Source organism: Pelecanus crispus, chromosome 9, assembly GCF_030463565.1.
Source record: "Pelecanus crispus isolate bPelCri1 chromosome 9, bPelCri1.pri, whole genome shotgun sequence".
NCBI lineage: Eukaryota > Metazoa > Chordata > Aves > Pelecaniformes > Pelecanidae > Pelecanus > Pelecanus crispus.
In genome coordinates this window covers 32,163,524-32,180,823 of record NC_134651.1, presented here as the reverse complement: position 1 = coordinate 32,180,823, position 17,300 = coordinate 32,163,524, and the positions used below count along the sequence as shown (strand labels likewise).

The window sequence follows — 17,300 nt, the reverse complement described above, 5'->3', positions numbered from 1 at the left end:
TGTGGCCATGCAAAACTCCTTCTGGGAGCATCCCCCTCCACCAGCTGACATGGCTTGAGGGGACAGACCCTGACATCTGTCCCCTGCCTGGTGCAAGCCATGGGGTCCCTGGCACTCCCTGGCATGGGGAGGGTGGTTCCTCGAGTCTTGGGCCAACAGACTCTTTTACACGCTGGAATATGCTCTGGCAAAGATAAAAATCTCACCTCTGGGTTTATTTTTGTTGCTGCCACGAGTGAGTTTGGTATCGCTGCCAGCTGGGCCTTTCCCAAATCCAGCTGCAGCTCCTCAGCTAAAAGCATGTGTTATGGGGGTGCCCCGGCTTGCTCCCAGCCCAGAGATTTGGCCCTGCACACACGCTGGGGGAGCAGCATGGCTTCCCTATGCTGGTGCTGTGGACCCCGGGGGGTGCCCCCACCCCATGCCCCTCCAAACCCCTGGGGTCAGTGAGGAAGGAGCCTCTGCACAGCCCAGCCTGGATGCCAAACCGGCACCACCCTGACAGAGGGACAGTACTGGCCCCAGCTGTCACCCCACTCCATGTGTTCCAGCTCCTGTTGGGACAGGAGCAGCTCTTGGGAAGACATCTGTAATTGGGGATGGCTACAGTGGAGGGAGATGAAGCTGGTTCCATCATGTCTGTATGGCATTTCCAGAGCAGAGCCCAGCCTGGGACAGACAGCTTGGCTGGGCTTCATGCACAAGAAAGACAAGGGTCCAGCATGACCTGAGCTACCACAGGGGCATGAGGGCTCCTAAAGGAGGCAGATGAGAATGGTCTCAGGGACCTCCATCTCCACATGCATCTTAACATAGGCAGCACCTGGGGACCGTGTGACCTCCTCACACAGTGGTGGCGGTGCATTTAGCATCCCGATGCGTTGGATGGCTCCCAGTCAGGAGCTGGGAGCTGCTTCGCTGGGGTCGTGGTTCAAGCAGTGTCCTGCCTTGCCCAGGGCTTGTGGGAACAGAAGCCACTGTATGAGGGCAAGGCTGTGAGAAGAGCAGCCACCTGTTCACAAGGGTGGCTGAGAGGAGGATGGTGTGGGAGAACAAGAAAAGGATGTGGCTGGGGGTTGCTGTTTGTCCAGCACGGACAAGCTGGTGCTGGGAGATGTGGAGCTACTGGACTGGGTGGTACAGTTGGTGCCACGGCTTGGTAGCTGAGCCCTGGAACCTGGAGGTGGACTGTGTCTCCAGACCAGTCCTGTCATGTGGAGATAGCTGGAACTGTCCCAAAAGTAAAGCCAAGTCTTGCAAGCCGTAACTGGGAGCAGCTGCTGACCACCCACAAGTCCATGTGGAAGGGTCAGGGGAGCAGGGAACGACAACAGGGAGTTGGTCAGCCTGTTCCTGCCTCAAATTCTCATGCTGGGACTAAAAACCTGCTAAAGTGGGCAAGATGCCTCCAAATGCCTCTTGAGGCAGATGCCAACCACGTCCTGTTTCAGCTGGGAGGGGCTGGCTTTTGCTGTTGTCATGATTGGCAGCTGTCACTCATTTCAGATGAGGCTTTGCAAGATGTGGGTTGAAGTCCAGGTCCCTTCTTGCCATGTGCCCAGGTTGTGTGCCAGGGACTTGAGTCACCCAATACCTCCCCAGCCACCAGGGAGAAATGGCCTAATTTTAGTTGGGCTTTAAGGCTGAGCACAACCATCTTAAATATCTGCACATCATCTGCTGTAAGCCCGTCCCGTGAGGGGGCTGGATGTGGAGAAAGGCAGATTTGTCCTCAATTGCCCCAAAACTCTGCACAGAGCCTGGGTTTGTACTTTGGGAACCCTCTGTCTCACAAAGGTGGTCACCCCATGGTACCCACCCAGTGGTGCTGGGGGCAGAGGGCATGACATGCTGACATTTCCCAAGACTCCTGGCTGGAGAGAAGAAGATGTTAGTGCTGAGCGGAGACTGAAAACACCGGGTATTTCTCCCAGCTGGCCTCCAGCCATGGTGCCAAGCCCATACAGCAGGTCTGCAGTATGTGCTGGGCACCTGGGACTCCTGGCAGCTCATGCCTGGGGCTTTCTCAGCCCTTTGACCCCCAAAGGTTCAGGTTTGTGGGTGAGACAAAGCCTTTGCTAAAGCATCTCCATCACTTGCTGTCTGTGTTTGAAACTCTTCAGCCTTTTGCGATGCTCTTTGCAGAGGGTTCGTAATCCTGGCAGCAAGCCTGGCTGATTTATTTTTTAACTTTTCATTTTCATACATGTCAGCACAAGACAGCTTAAGCAAAACCAACTGTTGCTCAAAAAGAAGCTCTTAACTGGACAGCTCCCCTCTTCCAGCCGCCTCTGGCTATTCTCACTGTCCCTTCTCCCACACTGCCCATCCTAGATGTTGTCTGTAGATTAGACACATCCAGTCCATGGATGCTTACCACCAAACAGAGCAAAAGGTAGCTTCACTCCTTGGTGCTCAGGGGTTGGTTAGACACCTCCGTTCCCATCTCCAAGGCACATCCCCTTCATCAGCTTGTGCCTTCAGCTGCATCTTTGCTGCTCAGGGACACAGGGACCATGGCCAAGACATGCATGGAAGAAAACCAGGTGTGGTGGACCATCTTTCAGAGGGTTGTAGAGTCAAGAGCAAGGCACCAAGATCAGAAAGGATCGTTTTGGTTTATCATTTGTGGAAGACATAGAGACAACACATAGGTGTCAGGATTGGGAATTACATGACACCCTGGATAGTGGCTAACTTTAGTGACCCCAGAATTTGTCTCACATTAGGTGTATTGGCTTTTAAAGCCTTCCTTGGGGTGGAGCTGAGATGCAGTGACCATCCAGAATCTGCTGGCTGCAGGCAGCTCTCCAGTCACGCCAGGGACCAAGGCTTCCCACGCCTTGTTTTTTCTGTGTCTTTGATAGCTTTCACACACTGAAAGCATTCACACCCAGAACACTAACTCCACAGCCAGCTCTCACCCAGGCATGCCTTTTAGGAAATGGCCTGATTCATGCAAATGAAAGTTAGATTTGTATCGCTAAATTGGCTAAAACACATTTCAAATCACCGCTGCGCAAGAGCCTCCTCTCTGCTGGCTCTAACACTTGGATCACTCCAAAGACTTAGAAAGTACTTTGTGGTGCAAGACCCCTAAAACCCTCTGCAGCCAGGTCCCTGCTCCTTGTGGCTGCCCCCCTGGTGCATCAGCCACGCTGGGGGCTGCTGGGGGCAGAGCTGGCTTCAGCCTGGGCAGAGGGTGAGACTGATCGTAGGACTGAGCTGGAAGCCAGCTGTTGCAGGCTGCTTTAGTGTGGCTCAGCAGCATCCTGGCACCCCTGAACAGGGCTTTACAAGCAGCCCCGTTTTTTTTGTGCCTTGAATGGAGAAGTCTCCACAGTTCCTCCTCTGCCCGCAGAGCCATCTACACCACCACCCTGACTACCTCAACCACTTCCATTGCTGGTGTGGTCCTGGTGCCACCCAGTGCTCTCAGTGCCTTGCTGCTTTTCTTGCTTTTTTATTTAGGGCTCCCAAACAGCAATGGGAACGCTAACCCCACCCAGTTTACCAAAGCTGGTGCACACCTGCATCCCAGGAGATCCTGGCTGGTGGTTTGGGGTGGCAAAAGCAACGTTTGCAGCAGAGCAGGTCCTCTGGTGACTTCCTCCACCAGCAGTACATGGGCTTCATGTGGTGAGTGCCAACACCAAATCATGATCTGGGATGTAGTAACAGTGTGATCTGGTTATCTCACACAGAAACTAATTCCCTTGACCAAGACCAGAGGCTTGGCTGCCCATGCCAGGTCATTCCTGCTGACAAAATGAAAGAAACTAAGAACAGCCGCTTAGCCCTGCCTGCAGGGACAGGAGCTGTGGGTCACCCCTGCCTGGGACTGCCTCCGCATGTGCTCTGCTCGGAGCTGTGGACCTGCCTACAGTCCAGCTTCCCAGCTCTTCCTGAATCCTCATAATTTAGCTTTGTGTTTGGTGGGTTTTTTTCCAATAAGCTCCCATGTCAGAGACATGTCTTACTTGCTTGTAGGCAATGGCAAATTGCAGCCCTCTTAGCCCAGCTTCTAACTACTGGGAACATTGGGACAAGCAGTCAAAAAGTTATTGGAGAGCACCTAGAAAATGAAGAGATAAGTAGTGTTTCATCTAGATTTGTCAAGAAACTATGCTACCCCAGTCTGACACCCTTCTCTTATGGGTGACAGCCACTCTGGAGATGAGAGAGGGCAAGCACAAGGTACCATGCTTTGGAAGGGTCAACGAGCAGCCTGGCCAGTGAGTCTCTGTCCTGACAAGGGTGCCCTGAGCTGCTGCAGCCCCCAGTTTCAGGGTTGGTGTTCCCAGGACTTCATCTATAACTTCTACAGAGTAAATTAGAGAGTTGGCAAGGCTGCGGTTGAAAGCACAGGTCCATTTTGAGTCACCACTCTTGGAAAGATGTGATGAGAAGTGTGGAGCAAGTGCTGAAAGCCCAGAGGGGATCAGCCAGGACAGTGGGGGCACAAGGAGGAGGAAAAGTTGAAGGAAGGGAAGTTGCAGCAACGGTGACCTCCCTGGAGCAGCTTCTCAGCTTTGCTGAGACTTTGAGGACAGAGGAGTGTTGCAGAGTGCCACAGCTCAGTGATGATGACCTAGCAGTGGGGGAGGGGATGTGGCATGTCTGGCTGTCCACAGTTCGCCTGCCACTGTGGCAGGGGGAGCTGGCTCCATCATGATGCTAGCTGCCCTTGTCCAAACCAGTTTGGCAGCTCAAGGGAGACCTCCCGTAGTCAAAGGGTTTCCTGGTCTCCTGCAAATATCCTCCAGCATTTGCTGAGGGACACCTCCATCACGTCACCCTTTTACCTTCTGCCTTGTTTCCTTATGGCCCTGTTGATTGCACTGAAGGCAATCAAGCATCTCCAGAGCTGCATGCCTCAGTCTCCCTCCCATGCTGTCCCCAAGCACTCACTGTGACACTAGTGAAAGGGAAAATCCTGCTCTAAGGGTGCTTCATCCTCATTTCCCTGTGCTCCCTGATCACAGAAAGAAAAAACCTTCAGGATGCCCAGCGCCAGAGGACAGCCCATGCCTAGCGCTCTTGTGAGCCAGATCCGAGACACCCTGACCTCATCTTCCACCTTGGTGCTCTCACCCCCCAGCAACACAGCTGGTGAGCAAGCAACTAACAGCCTCAACCTCCTGGAGCATCCCTCTGCCATGTCCCTCCATCCCAGCACACACAGAGCCCATCACCACAGTGTTGGGCAGCACATCCCCCTCCCAGCAGGGAGCTGGTGCCCATTCCCCAGGCACCCTGCCCTGCAGAACTCAGCCGCCTCCACTGTCAATATTGAAATACTGAGATTTTTATTGATATAATTAATCTTGTGGATCACATGAGGATACAGGTGGTGTGCTAAGCCCCATCCGAGTGCCATGGGAGGTGGAGCTGCCCTAGAACCAGCACTTGCTATGTTGTAGCTGTGCACAGGGCTGGCCCAGGGGCTGGCTCTGGGCACATGTCTCTGACCCAGAGTACCCACAGCCGAGAGGTGGCACCAAGACAGTCACAGTCAGGGCAACTGGGGCATGTTTAATAATGATACACACTGGGGAAGACAGTAGAGAGGAAAGGTCTGGTGTGCTATCTGCCAGCTGGGAACAGCAGGTGTGGGCATCCCAAAGGCAGATTTAAATGGCCCCAGTTCCACCAGTCGTGCTGGAATCGGACTGGAAGGGAGGGCTGGAGCTGGCCCCTGTGGGGACAAGTTGCAGCAAGACCAGGGTGCGTCTGGAAGGGGAATGGGAGGCAGGAGTGTGTGGTGCGGCTTACCCAGAGATGTGGGACCTGCACAGAGCCACTGCCTGCACCTCCCACAGCCAGAGCTGGGGTGACCTCGTGGTGCAGAAATGAAACAGCAGGGAAATGAGAGACTCCCTTTTGACCCTGAGTCAGGGTGTTTTCCTTTCAGAAGGCATGGGGAAGATATTAGCAATGGAGGTGATCTCATTTCACAAACACTAGTCATCTCAGTGACTGGCAGTAATATCTGGGCTCGAATCCCACAGAGTGGGATCCGCGCCAGCCTGGCAACTTCCTTCTGGGTCTCAAAGAGTAATTTCAAGGGCCACAGGCAAAGAAATATATGTCAAAAGCAGATCACATAGCGGGGTGTGTGTACTCTAGCCATTCTTTTCCATAGCAGATTTTTCCACCTGCAGTCAGATGAATGAGACGTTTAGGTCACTTTTTCAGTTATGAGCAAACAGCACATTTAGTTGTCACCAGAGCACATCTGTGAAGGCAAGCAGGGCTGGGGCTCGTCAGCACCAAGGACCCAAGGGGAGCCACGTGAGAGTGGGTGCTCCTGTGAGCCAGGCACCCCATGACTCTTCCAGGTCCTGTGATGCTCCATGCTGGGGCACCATGTTGCCCTGACACCTGGCCTGTGTTTTAACAGACAGACACCCCTTTGGGTGGGATTACCTGAAGAAAATTGAGGGCCGGACTGTATGTGGCATGGAGCCAGGGCGTTGACACCTTGCCAGAGCCCAGCCAGGGCAGCATTGCCTGGGAGAGGTGCAGGGCGCTGCACATGGGGCAGGCACTGGTAGGAGCGGGAACAGCCTTCTCCCTCCTGGAGTGCAAAGGTGGAAGGAGAAGGGGCCAATGCTCAGCCCGTTCAGCAAGAGGAGCTAAAAGCTAAGGTAGTTATCTAATTAGCTAATCAAGGGGCCTCTGTGGGAGCCCATGAAGGGAGCAGACGTGGGTACAATAGGGGCTGTGTGCGATGCTGTGGGCTGGGGATGAGATGCAGGTTTGGGAGGATGTTCTCCAGCAAGTCTTTCACCTTGTGCCATTGGGGCTCATGGGCTCTGCCTCCCTCCAGCTTGCCGTGCCTCCTCCCAGCCTATCCTTCTGTTGCTCCAAAGTTTTTGCAGGTCAGATTTTGTCAACAAAATTATTCAGCCATTACCGGTGACTTGTCTCAGGAATATCTAGCGTAAACTGAGGAAGTACTAACTTTTATCAGATTTTTTTTAGCTGAATTATTTATAGATAATACTACCTCTTCCAGCAAAGCCTCTGTCCTGGCTCCCAACCCTATATCTGCCTTCATCCACCAGCCCAGCCTGTGGGAGTCTGTAGGATGGTGGATGGGCCCCAGGAAAGATGGTGCTGGGAGAACGAGGGGTCCTGGTCCTCCTCAGCTGGGGCAGCTCACAGCCCTGCAGCTCCCACTGGGTTTCAGGGAGGAGGAGAGCTACAACACATGGAGGAGCTCCCCTGAAACCAGAGTTTCCTTGAGCCATCCATGTGCCACATGCCCTCTGCCCAGGCACAGCCCCATCCAGCAGCTCTGCCCTGAGCCCTTCAGCACCCAGACAAGTTTGCTCAAGGAGAGTGCTGGTGAAACTGTTTTTCCTGCTTTTGCACATCCACATGTTCTTCCAAGAGGAAGGTGGATGCTCAGGACCTGAGGTGGTGGATGAAGGGCTCCACTGGATGGGGGATTTCTCCTGGCCACGCTCATGTCTGCGAGGTGTACAGCTGCTATGCAGTGCACCACAAACACCATTTTCACGGCAAGCAAAGCACCACTGGGTAAGGTTGCCCATGCTCTGCTCAGTGGTGTCCACAGGGCACTCTCACCAGGTTGGCCCCAATCTCCAATCTCAGGATTGTGCCCATCTCAGGACCAGGGCTGAATCTGGTCCTGTCATCCTTGCTAGGACAAGGTCCATGGAAGATGGGTGGCTGAGGGCTCCTGCAGCTCCATAGCACCAGGCCTGCTCCAAGGAGCGAACCCCTCGGAGTGAACACAGCTCCTCCAGGGACTGGATCCCTGAGGTGGGGCCACAGACCATGGGTGCAACCATGGGGCCATGTGTCCCTGTGATGGCACACATCCCCACCTGCCTGAGTGTGTTGTCCCACTCACCACATTCATGAGGGGCCATTGCTCTCAGAAACTGTGTTGGTGGACCTGGAAGCATTGCAAAGCTTGCATTTGCCGTGTGGCGGCAGCTGCACCCCAGTTCCCTACTGGGACAAGTTCCAGCCTGCTTGCAGACCTGGGGCACTCCCATCCATCCCTTCTTTCGGCAGCCCAGGAGACCCTGCTATGCCCCATGGCCAGTCACTGCTGTGTCAGCTTAGTCCCAGCAAGGTCTGTCCTTCACTGCCCTTGTGCTCACGTGGGCCAGGGCCATTCCCAGCTGGGCTTGTCCCAAGCTGGTGGCAGCAGGTTTGCCAAAGGACAGAGAGACCCAGATTCCTGGGAATGGAGACAGAAACAGCAGCTCAGACAGCCCCACTGCCTGGGATGAGTGGATAGAGTCACTGCAAGCTGAGGAAAATTACAGCTCCCTCCCAGCTGGAAAATCATTATCTGTCCTTCTGGTGTGACAGGCAATTAAGATATTATCATGTACCCTCTGGAACTATTTCTTTACTACAGAACAATCAGGAAAAGTAAACTGAGGAGTTGCTCAGTCCGGGTTTGGAGGCAGGAGCCGGAAGGTTTGGTTGGTTCTGGGTGCACACAGCCACTGTGCAATGCTGCATGACCAGGAGGGACCGGGGCCAGTCGGTGCCCCTCTGTCCTGCGTGGGAGTGAGTTCCCCTTGCTTAGGACAGCCCTGGCCTAGCCACTGTGCAGACAGCAGAGGCTATCCAGACCTGGGAAGGTAGCAGACGCTCATTCACCCCATTCCAGTGAAGCCATGTGAATCCAAAGGTTATGTATTGTGTGGAGGTGGGAATGCAGGAGTGAAAGGTTGCATGCAATGAGGGCTCCCCAGCACACATTTCCCTTCTGGCATTGGTGTGTTTGACTCCACTGAGATAAGGTAGCTGGGAACTGAATCTTTCCATCAAGATCACGCTTGTGATAGCCCTGGCAGCCTCTTACCAAGGAGCTGAATCAGCAGGAAGCAGCTTCACTGTATGGCCCAGAGAGAGAGAGAGAGCACGTCCCTGTGTCCACCAGCCCTCCGTGTTGCAGGGCAGGGGTGCCAGGGCTCTGTGGCTGGGGTGTGATGTCCTGCATGTGCCGCTGAGCCTCAAATGTGTGCCCGGAGCGTTGGTAGGCTTCTGGCAGAGCTGGGGGTTGCAAGGACCTGAGCCCTTCCCACTCCCCCAGCTCTCCTTGGGGTCCCTGTGTCTGCAGGGACCCCCAGCCCAGGAGCAGCTTGAAGCTGGGCCACACATGGGGAAGGGGTGACTGCAGTCCCAGCTGGGCCATGACAATGTCTTGGCCCTCTTGGCCTCTCCTGTCTCCCCCTGCAAAGCTCAGTGAGCATTCCTGAGACCCACCTGGCAGGGCCATCCTCCTCCTCTGATGTGATTTTCCTTCTCATTGTAACAAAACTTATTATCAAGGCAACTACCACTCTGTGTGTGATTTCAGGGCCTTGGATACTGGAAATATCACCCTCACCTCTTATAGACCTTGTAGAGACTCATAATGGAAATATTAAGACTGGTGAGAGCAAAGAGAGAACAGAAATATGTGAGTGTGTGTAAAAGCACAAAGAAGCAGGGGGACAAGGGTTAAAAGAAGAAGTGTGTGCTAATTGTTGCAGGGGGTCCTATGTGTGATTTCATTCCAATGAGGAGGAGGAACTAATTGGCCAAAGATAATGTGTCAGGAAGGTACTGAACTGAGCCATAAATACACCTGTGAGACAAATAAGGGAACAGATATTCAAGAGTTTTGCCTAAGGCTGATGAGGTCTGAGATAAAGTAATGGCGAAGAGATTTTCAAGCACTATCCACTTCCAAAGGATATAAAAGGCAAGTCCAAGCTGGGTTTGCTGCCTGCAGCAGAGGAGCCCAGAGCCACAACAAGAGCTCGCAAGCCAGCTCTGAGCAATCCCACCTGGGCACACACATTTGGGTGCTGCTGGGTGCATGGGTCTGGGAGTGCCAGCAGGTGAGCTGACCTTGCTTACATCTTGTAAAATAAAATCACCTTCCCCTTCTACAATATCTCACGTTGAGGTTTGTTTTTTGGTTTGGTTTTTTTTTTTTTTTTTTTTTTTTTGCAATTTCCTATGCTCTTCTCTGTTTGGTGCAGTGTTTCTTTTGCTCTTCCTGTACCTGATCCTTCCTGGTAGTGGTGAGCTGAGCAGGAATGGGTGCGGGACCTGGAGGACTATTGCAATCCCATCACGGCTGTGCCAGGCTGCTGGGCAACCAATCCCTCTTTCCTCCAGCCCCCACTATTTTATGCTAATATTGTTTTTCCCAGGGAAAGGTCTGATTATCCACCAGGATTTCCAAGTTACACAGCTTGAGATAGTGTCAACCTGGGGACAGCTTTTGGAGCTGATCTCCTTGCAGCTCTCGCTGATGAGTGTTATTCCTAGCTGGCCATGTCCAGCTGCCTTTCTCCTGTGTTTGGGTTTGCAGGAGCCTTCACCACGATGTTCACTAACAAGAAGCACTTCACCACTGCCATCATCGGGGTGCTGATCTCACTCTCCATCATTGCCCTTATTCTCAGCCTGGTGAAGATTGAAGATGTCACCCTGCCACCCAAAGTCAAGGTGAGCACAAAAGAGGGTCCCCAAGCACCACTGCAGAGACCAGTCACCTTGGGGAGGTCCTCAGAGACAATGGCTTATCTTCAGGGTTAGGAGGTGAAGGGTGGTCAGTAGGACCTGTCTTGTAGCAGCTGGGTGGGTGTTTCCTTCCCATCTCAAGATGCAGGCAGAAGAAATACAGCCTGGCCACCTTGAAGTCAGAGGAGAGGCTATCTCTGAAACTAGCCACCATGCTACATGCATGACATGTTTCAAGGAGATTACCTTGGGGCAGATGGGTAGGGCAAAACCTCTGCCCTCCCAGAGCACCACACCGCAGGGTGATACACCTCCACATGGCCTTTGTTCCTGCCAACTCCCACCAGCCTGTCCTAACCCACTCACACAACAGCACAAGCATTGTGGCTCCTCACCATCCCTCCCCTGCTCTGCCACAGTGCAGATAGCTGTGCCTTAGAGAGATGTTTTTAGGGGCATCCTCTGGCCCCACCACCCTGGAAGAGCCATGGTGGGGCCAGACGCAGGCTGCTCCTCTTCGCACCAGCATGATGTCTTGGGTTTTCCTTCCAGTATGGGATGGTGTTTGATGCAGGCTCATCCCACACCTCTCTGTTTGTCTACGAGTGGGATTCAGACAAGAAGAACAACACTGGTGTGGTCAGCCAGACCTTGTCCTGTGATGTCCAGGGTCAGTATCCCCCTGCCATGGGCTCGGTGCTGCCCTGCATGTTCATGGGGAGGGTGGGACAACCTGGACCTCCCTCTCTTTGGCCTGCCCACACTGGGGAGCTCTGTTCATCGGCTGTCACTGCTGGCATGGTGGGGGGCCCTGGCTGCAGGCAGGGTGGTCACTGAGTCCCTGCTGGCTTTGGTCCATGGTTGGAGGGCCCTCAGCACCATGTAGTGCCCACATGCTTGATGGGACTGAAGCGCCTTGGTGTTGCTCTTGATTTTCATTCCTCCACCTTGGACTGCCCCCAGCTGCCCAAGCTGCTGTACTGGGTTGGGAAGATCTCATCCATAGAGCTGGGGACACTGCTGAAAGCATGGGAGATGTGGAGAAGCCATAGGAGAGGAACATAAGCATGGGTCAGTCAGGTCTCGGGGGACCAGGGGACCCTGGCAAAGTGCCCTTTGCTGCTAAGAGGTGACAGACCTCACTGCCCCATGTCCTCTTGCTCCCACATCTCTGTCCCCAGCCGTTCCCCTCAGTCTGTCCCAGCCTGACTCTCTTCCAGGGCAAGGCATATCGAGCTATGCCAACGATCCTCCAAAAGCCGGTGATTCCCTAAGGGAGTGCCTGGATAAAGCCCTGAAGGTCATTCCTGCTGCAAGACAGAGGGATGTCGCAGCTTATCTCGGAGCAACGGCAGGCATGAGGCTACTGAGGTATCACTGGGGGGCACAGGGGTGACGGACAAGCGACCGAGCTGCAAGCAGCCACTGCCAGGACACAGTGTCCTGCTTGGGGCCAGGCTGCCAGGAGTTCCCAGCTCATATGCTGCCGTGAGCAAGTGGCCAGAGAGTGGGGAGAAGGCAGCCCGGTGGGGACACATGGGTGGCTGAGCTGTCCTCAGTATTTGGCCCTGGGGCAGAGAGACTGCTCAGAGGTGTCTGTTGGCTTCCTGGGACCCCATGTCCCAGGAGGGTGCTGCATGCCCAGTTCCAAGCAAGATATGCTTCTCAGAGAAATTTGTTTGCTCTTCTTTATTCCTTAAAACACAAGGGTGTTGAGATGCCACCAGGGGATGTGCCATCTGCCCAGATGGACAGGTGCTGGCCGGGGAGCGGGGCAGAGATAGGAGGCAACAGGGTGCTGCAGGACCTGCCCTTACCTTTCTCCAGCCTGTATTAGCTCTCTTAAAATGTCAACCTTCATTTCATGATTCTTGGTTTTATGGTTGCGGATATTTAACATCATTTCTGTGCCCTGGCAATCTGACCCTTTCCCTGGGAAAGAGCTGGATCATAGCCTGAAGGTTACTTGCCTCAGACAGCAAGCACATGCCAGCAGCCCCGAGACATCTTCCCCCACTCAGAGGTCTGAAACCAGGCTGGTACGTTCCCCAAACACCCACTCGAGCTCAGCAGCCAGCCCTGGCTTTGGTGCAGTCAGTGGGTGATGTTCAAACCTGGGTTTTGCAGCACAATCCCTTCTGGCCTCCAGCGCTATGAAGATAGTTAGGTAGGGAAGGGTGGCCTGGCAAACCTCTGTATGACTGGGATCAAACTGCACTGGAGGGAAGAGATTGCTATTGCTGCAAGATTTGTGATGCCAAGTCTAGACAGCTGGGATTTACACTGTATGAGCAGCTTTGACAAGTTATGTAGAAGGAAACATCATTTCACACAAACTGCTTGTTGCAAAAAACTGGAGTATGTGGAACTGGGAAAAAAAAAAACAGACTATTTCCCTGTGTTTCCTCTGTAGTATTGATGTAGCTGGGTATGTGTCCTGACCTTTGACTCCTTCTTAGGGAACAGAACAGCTCAGTAGCAGACCAAGTCTTGGCTGAAGTTGCTAAAACCATGCGAGAGTACCCTGTGGCTTTCAAAGGGGCTCAAATCCTTACAGGAGAGGAGGAGGGTGCTTATGGCTGGATCACCATCAACTACCTGCTGGACTCCTTCACTAAGGTGGAGAACAATGAAACACCCACTCATTCTTTGCTAATACAGTTTTTCTGATTTTTCTTAAGTTAGCAGAAGGAAAGCTCTGGGTTAATGGCTTTCATGAATGATCTAGGGGAAGCAGCCAGTTATCCTCTGGCTTGCCCACAGTGCAAGAATGGAGAAATCAGAAAGAAGAGGGAGAAATCAGGAATGGGGGTGTCCTTGTTAAGAGCTAAGGGCAACATCTCTGCACCATGTGGATGCAGGACCTCTTGGGGACAGTGAGGTCGGTCGTGCAGCCCAGTGTGGTTGGTTTGCTCCTGCCAGGCTTTGCCTTGCTGCCCTGAGAAGGTCCATCTCTGTGTGGCACTGCAAGGCCGCAGTTTTAATTCAATGTGCCAGACTGAAGGACGCTTGAACCAAACCTCTTTCCTGCCACCCTCTATCCCAGCACTGCCACAGCTCAGACCAGCAATGGCACCATTGGGCTCCTGTGCAGGCTGTTGGAGGACTTCTGTCCTTCCCCTTGCACCAGCGTCTCTGCAGCCCACTCTTCAGGAAGGGCAGCCCCTCCAAGCCAGGTCCCCACCAGCACTTTGGTCTGGGGACCAGTGACTCAGAGCCATGTGAGCCCACACCACGTTGACACACCTTGACCATCAGACAGTTCAATCTCTGTTTTTTCTGGCTCTGACAAATGGTCAGGCTGGTTGGGAAGGGAAGGCAGTGGGGCCTCACATATGGAGATAATTGAATTGAATTGAATTGAATACCCATTGAATTTAGTAACAAAACCCTATTGACTTCAATGGGATGAGAATTTTGCTCAGGGTGAGTAAGACCAGCCATGTATTACTCCTCTTCCTCTCCTGTCTTGCCTTGACAGTACTCCCCCAAAACACACACATGGGTTCGTCCGGAGGCGGCCAACATTTTTGGGGCACTGGATCTTGGAGGAGCATCCACTCAAATCAGCTTTATGCCTGAAGGTTCAGTGATAAACTCGAATGAAGCCTCCAGGTTCACACTGTACGGGTATAACTATAATATCTACACACACAGCTACCTCTGCTATGGGCAGAATGAGATGCTGAAGCGACTGGCCAAGGAATTAATTGTGGTGAGAGGGGAACTGGGGGGTAATTGGAGTTCATGGAGTTGCATCTTATCAGGTGGAGCAGCCTTGGTGAGCCAGAAGGGTTTGCTCATGCTGCACAGCCAGGAGGGTCCCAGGTTGGGTCCCTGGCTGGGGCTGGAGCTAGAGACAGAGCTAGAGCTGGGGTGGACAGGGCTGAGTGCCCCAAACCATGATCCTACTGGCCAGGGGAGAGATGTGCTGGGACCCTGAAATTGGTCTGCCTTTGTGGGAGAGGGAATGAGACAAAGCAGAGCGAGAATTAGTGTTGAGCTCAGACTGAGACTGCAGATGTCCAACAAGACCAGGATTAAACAGCAGGAGGATCTTCCCCTGCTGAGGAGGTGGGAGATGCCTGCACTCGTGGCTTTAGGGGGAGTGCTGGGTGAACCCTGCTGCCCAGTATGCCTGCCAAGAGGGTTTGGAGGATGCTTCAGCCTGCAATTTTGCTATTTCCAGGAGTCATCCTCCAGCATGAGAGTCAATCACCCTTGCTACCCAAAAGACTACAATGAAACCATCTCGCTGTCTTCCTTCCGCACCAGCCCCTGCACCAACCAGAGCGACCCACGCCTGACCCTTGGTGACAGGAAGGTGACCCTGGAGGGCAGTGGCAATGCCAGTGGGTGCCTGGCCGCTGTCAAGAAGCTGTTCAACTTCTCAGCGTGCAGCCAGAGCCAGAACTGCACTTTTGACGGCGTCTACCAGCCCCCAGTCAGTGGGCAGTTCATTGTAAGGCAAATCCCATCCTCCCACCTCCCAGGCAGAGCATGTCCCCGGGTGCTGTGGTGTCCCTGCATGCCCCATGGCACTGTCACCCCCTGGCAGCAGAATGGGGACAAGAAGCACCCAAATTACCACTGCCCCAGGGCACAACAGGGATTGCTGCCATCTGGTTTTCCAGCCAGCTGTCCAAATGAGACCATGTTAATAAAACAGGTGCTTAGTCAAAATCCAAGTTTTCAGTTAAAAAAAAGAAAAAAATCTTAGCCAGCAGCCTTCAGGCAAGGCTCTGCCTGTGATTGATGTGCTGCTGTAGCCAGCAGGCACCTACACCCCCAGCCCATCATCTCTGCTGGGACATGGACAGTGATGCCCTGGGACAAACCCAGTGGGACAAACCTGGTGAAGAACAAAGCCCACTTCCTGCTTTGAGGGAGACGGGGGCAGCTGCCTGGGGGATTTTCCCCACTGTAACTCAATGGCATTTCTGCCTCTTGCCTTTCAGGCCTTCTCTGCCTTTTACTATAACTTCAAGTTTCTCAACCTGACTGAGGGGCAGTCGCTGGCCACTGTCAGGGAGACCATTGAGCATTTCTGCACAAGAAGCTGGGAAGACGTATGTTCCCCACCATGGGAGGCTGTGGGGAAGCTTCACAAGCAAAGGGGCCCTGGGGGGGGAAGAGTAGTGGGGACTCCTCTAGGGCAAGGCTCTCTGGTTGCTGAGCTGTGCCCTACACAGTGGAGCCATCGCTGAGCTCTTTGAGGGAGTCGGGACTGTCCTCCACCCACCCTTGGGGGCCCTCCTTGCTCATGCAACACTGGGAAAGGGGCAGCCAGGGCAGGTGAAGGCAGCAAAATCTCCCCACCAGCACAGGAGCTGGGGATGGAGGTGGAGCTGGAGACCTGGAGGATGGTGAGAGGGGAGCCAGCTGCTGGCACCACTCTGGAGATGAGTCAGATGGAGATGGATAAGGCCAAGAGATGTGGTAGGATCACATAAGTCCCCTTGCACAGGGAAGCTGAGATGGGAGAATCTGGGGCAGAAGGATCTCCCATATGTCTCTGTTGCCACACAGAGAGTAAATCCTCCTCAAAGCAGTTGCTCTGTGTGGACAGGTCCAAAATACCTGCCTGGTCCAGGAGTCTTTTTCTGGATGCTGGTGGCTGCAGAGCCATTGCCCCTCATGCAGCAGTTGTCAGGGCATTGTCCCTGCATGGAAATTGCCTGCAAATAACTTCCCTTCCTCCCCAAACATGTCCCTACCCCAGCTGTCTTCTAGCTACCCCAGAGAGAATCCTGAGCGACTGCCTAAATACTGTGCCAATGCCAACTACATCCTCACACTCCTCCTTGATGCCTACAAGTTCAATGAGACCAGCTGGAACAACATCTTCTTCCAGATGAAGGTAGGCAGCAAACCCAGCCTGCAGGCAGCAGTAGAAGCAGTGCTGGGAAAAAGAGCCAGCTTCCCACATTGGGGTGCTGTGAGAGCCACGGTCCAGAAAGACCTGCCTGCCCCACATCCCAGCATGGCACTGCATGTGGGGCCAGCTACTGCACCCCATTTGGGCTATGCAGAAGTAAGTGGCCCTGTGTCATCGGTGTGGCTTTTCTGCAGGGCTAACTCATCGTCCCCTCTCTCCTCGGGTAGGTGGGGAGCTCTGACGTCGGCTGGATGCTGGGGTGCATGCTGAACCTCACCAACATGATCCTGGCAGAGGCTCCAGTGTGGGTGAAGGGGCATGTTCCTTCCCTGCGGGCAGCAGCTGTTGCCTTCATCTTCCTCACCCTTGCCTTGGGGCTTGCTGCCCTGCTCCTGCTCTTGCGGGTGTAGGAGCCCAGCTGCACTTTGGAGCACAGCAGGAGCATGTAGGGGCTGGAGGGCTGTCTGCACTGCGGTGCCCTGCACTTCTGCCAGTAGGACTGGCAGCCTGAGGCTCGTTCAACGATGCGGAGTACATTAAACTCTACAGCACTGAAGAACAGAGGTCTGGCCTCCCACGGGACTGCCCCCAACATGCAAATAGGCACCCTGTGAGGTTTCCAGAGGAGCTCTGCTCCTCTGGAGACCTGCTGGGAGCAGCCTATGCGCCACAGGAACCCCAGCCATGCCTATCTGCCTCATTACATCTCTATGCCTGTTACAGATCTGGCCTCCATCCAACTGGCTGGCATGTGGGGCTGCAGAAAGCCAGCCTGGCCCACATGCCAGACTGTTAGGGCATGGCTGCAGGCACTTGGTGACAGGGTGCTTCGTACGATGCTGGGTCTGACCATGGTTGCCAACAGCCAGGCAGATCCCTGCTGGGTCTGCCAGCATGAGGGCATGCAAGG

General features: G+C 53.9%; 1 protein-coding gene across 1 annotated transcript; it reads left to right on the top strand.

Annotated features, from left to right (window-relative positions):
- Window positions 1-10,371: 10,371 nt before the first annotated feature.
- Window positions 10,372-16,800, top strand: LOC104033773 (ectonucleoside triphosphate diphosphohydrolase 8-like). Its single transcript, XM_075716179.1, has 9 exons — window positions 10,372-10,497; window positions 11,065-11,182; window positions 11,733-11,883; window positions 12,972-13,131; window positions 13,994-14,227; window positions 14,702-14,974; window positions 15,471-15,581; window positions 16,235-16,372; window positions 16,618-16,800. Exons 1-9 carry the CDS (start codon window positions 10,375-10,377, stop codon window positions 16,798-16,800), a joined length of 1,491 nt encoding a protein of 496 aa, XP_075572294.1. The 5' UTR covers window positions 10,372-10,374.
- The last annotated feature ends 500 nt before the right edge of the window (window positions 16,801-17,300 follow it).

Coding starts and splice junctions, on each gene's coding strand:
- LOC104033773 (XM_075716179.1), top strand. CDS start 10,375: ATGTTCACTAACAAGAAGCACTTCACCACTGCCATCATCGGGGTGCTG. Junction 15,582..16,234: donor GCACAAGAAGCTGGGAAGAC/GTATGTTCCCCA, acceptor TCCCTACCCCAG/CTGTCTTCTAGCTACCCCAG. Junction 16,373..16,617: donor ACATCTTCTTCCAGATGAAG/GTAGGCAGCAAA, acceptor CTCCTCGGGTAG/GTGGGGAGCTCTGACGTCGG.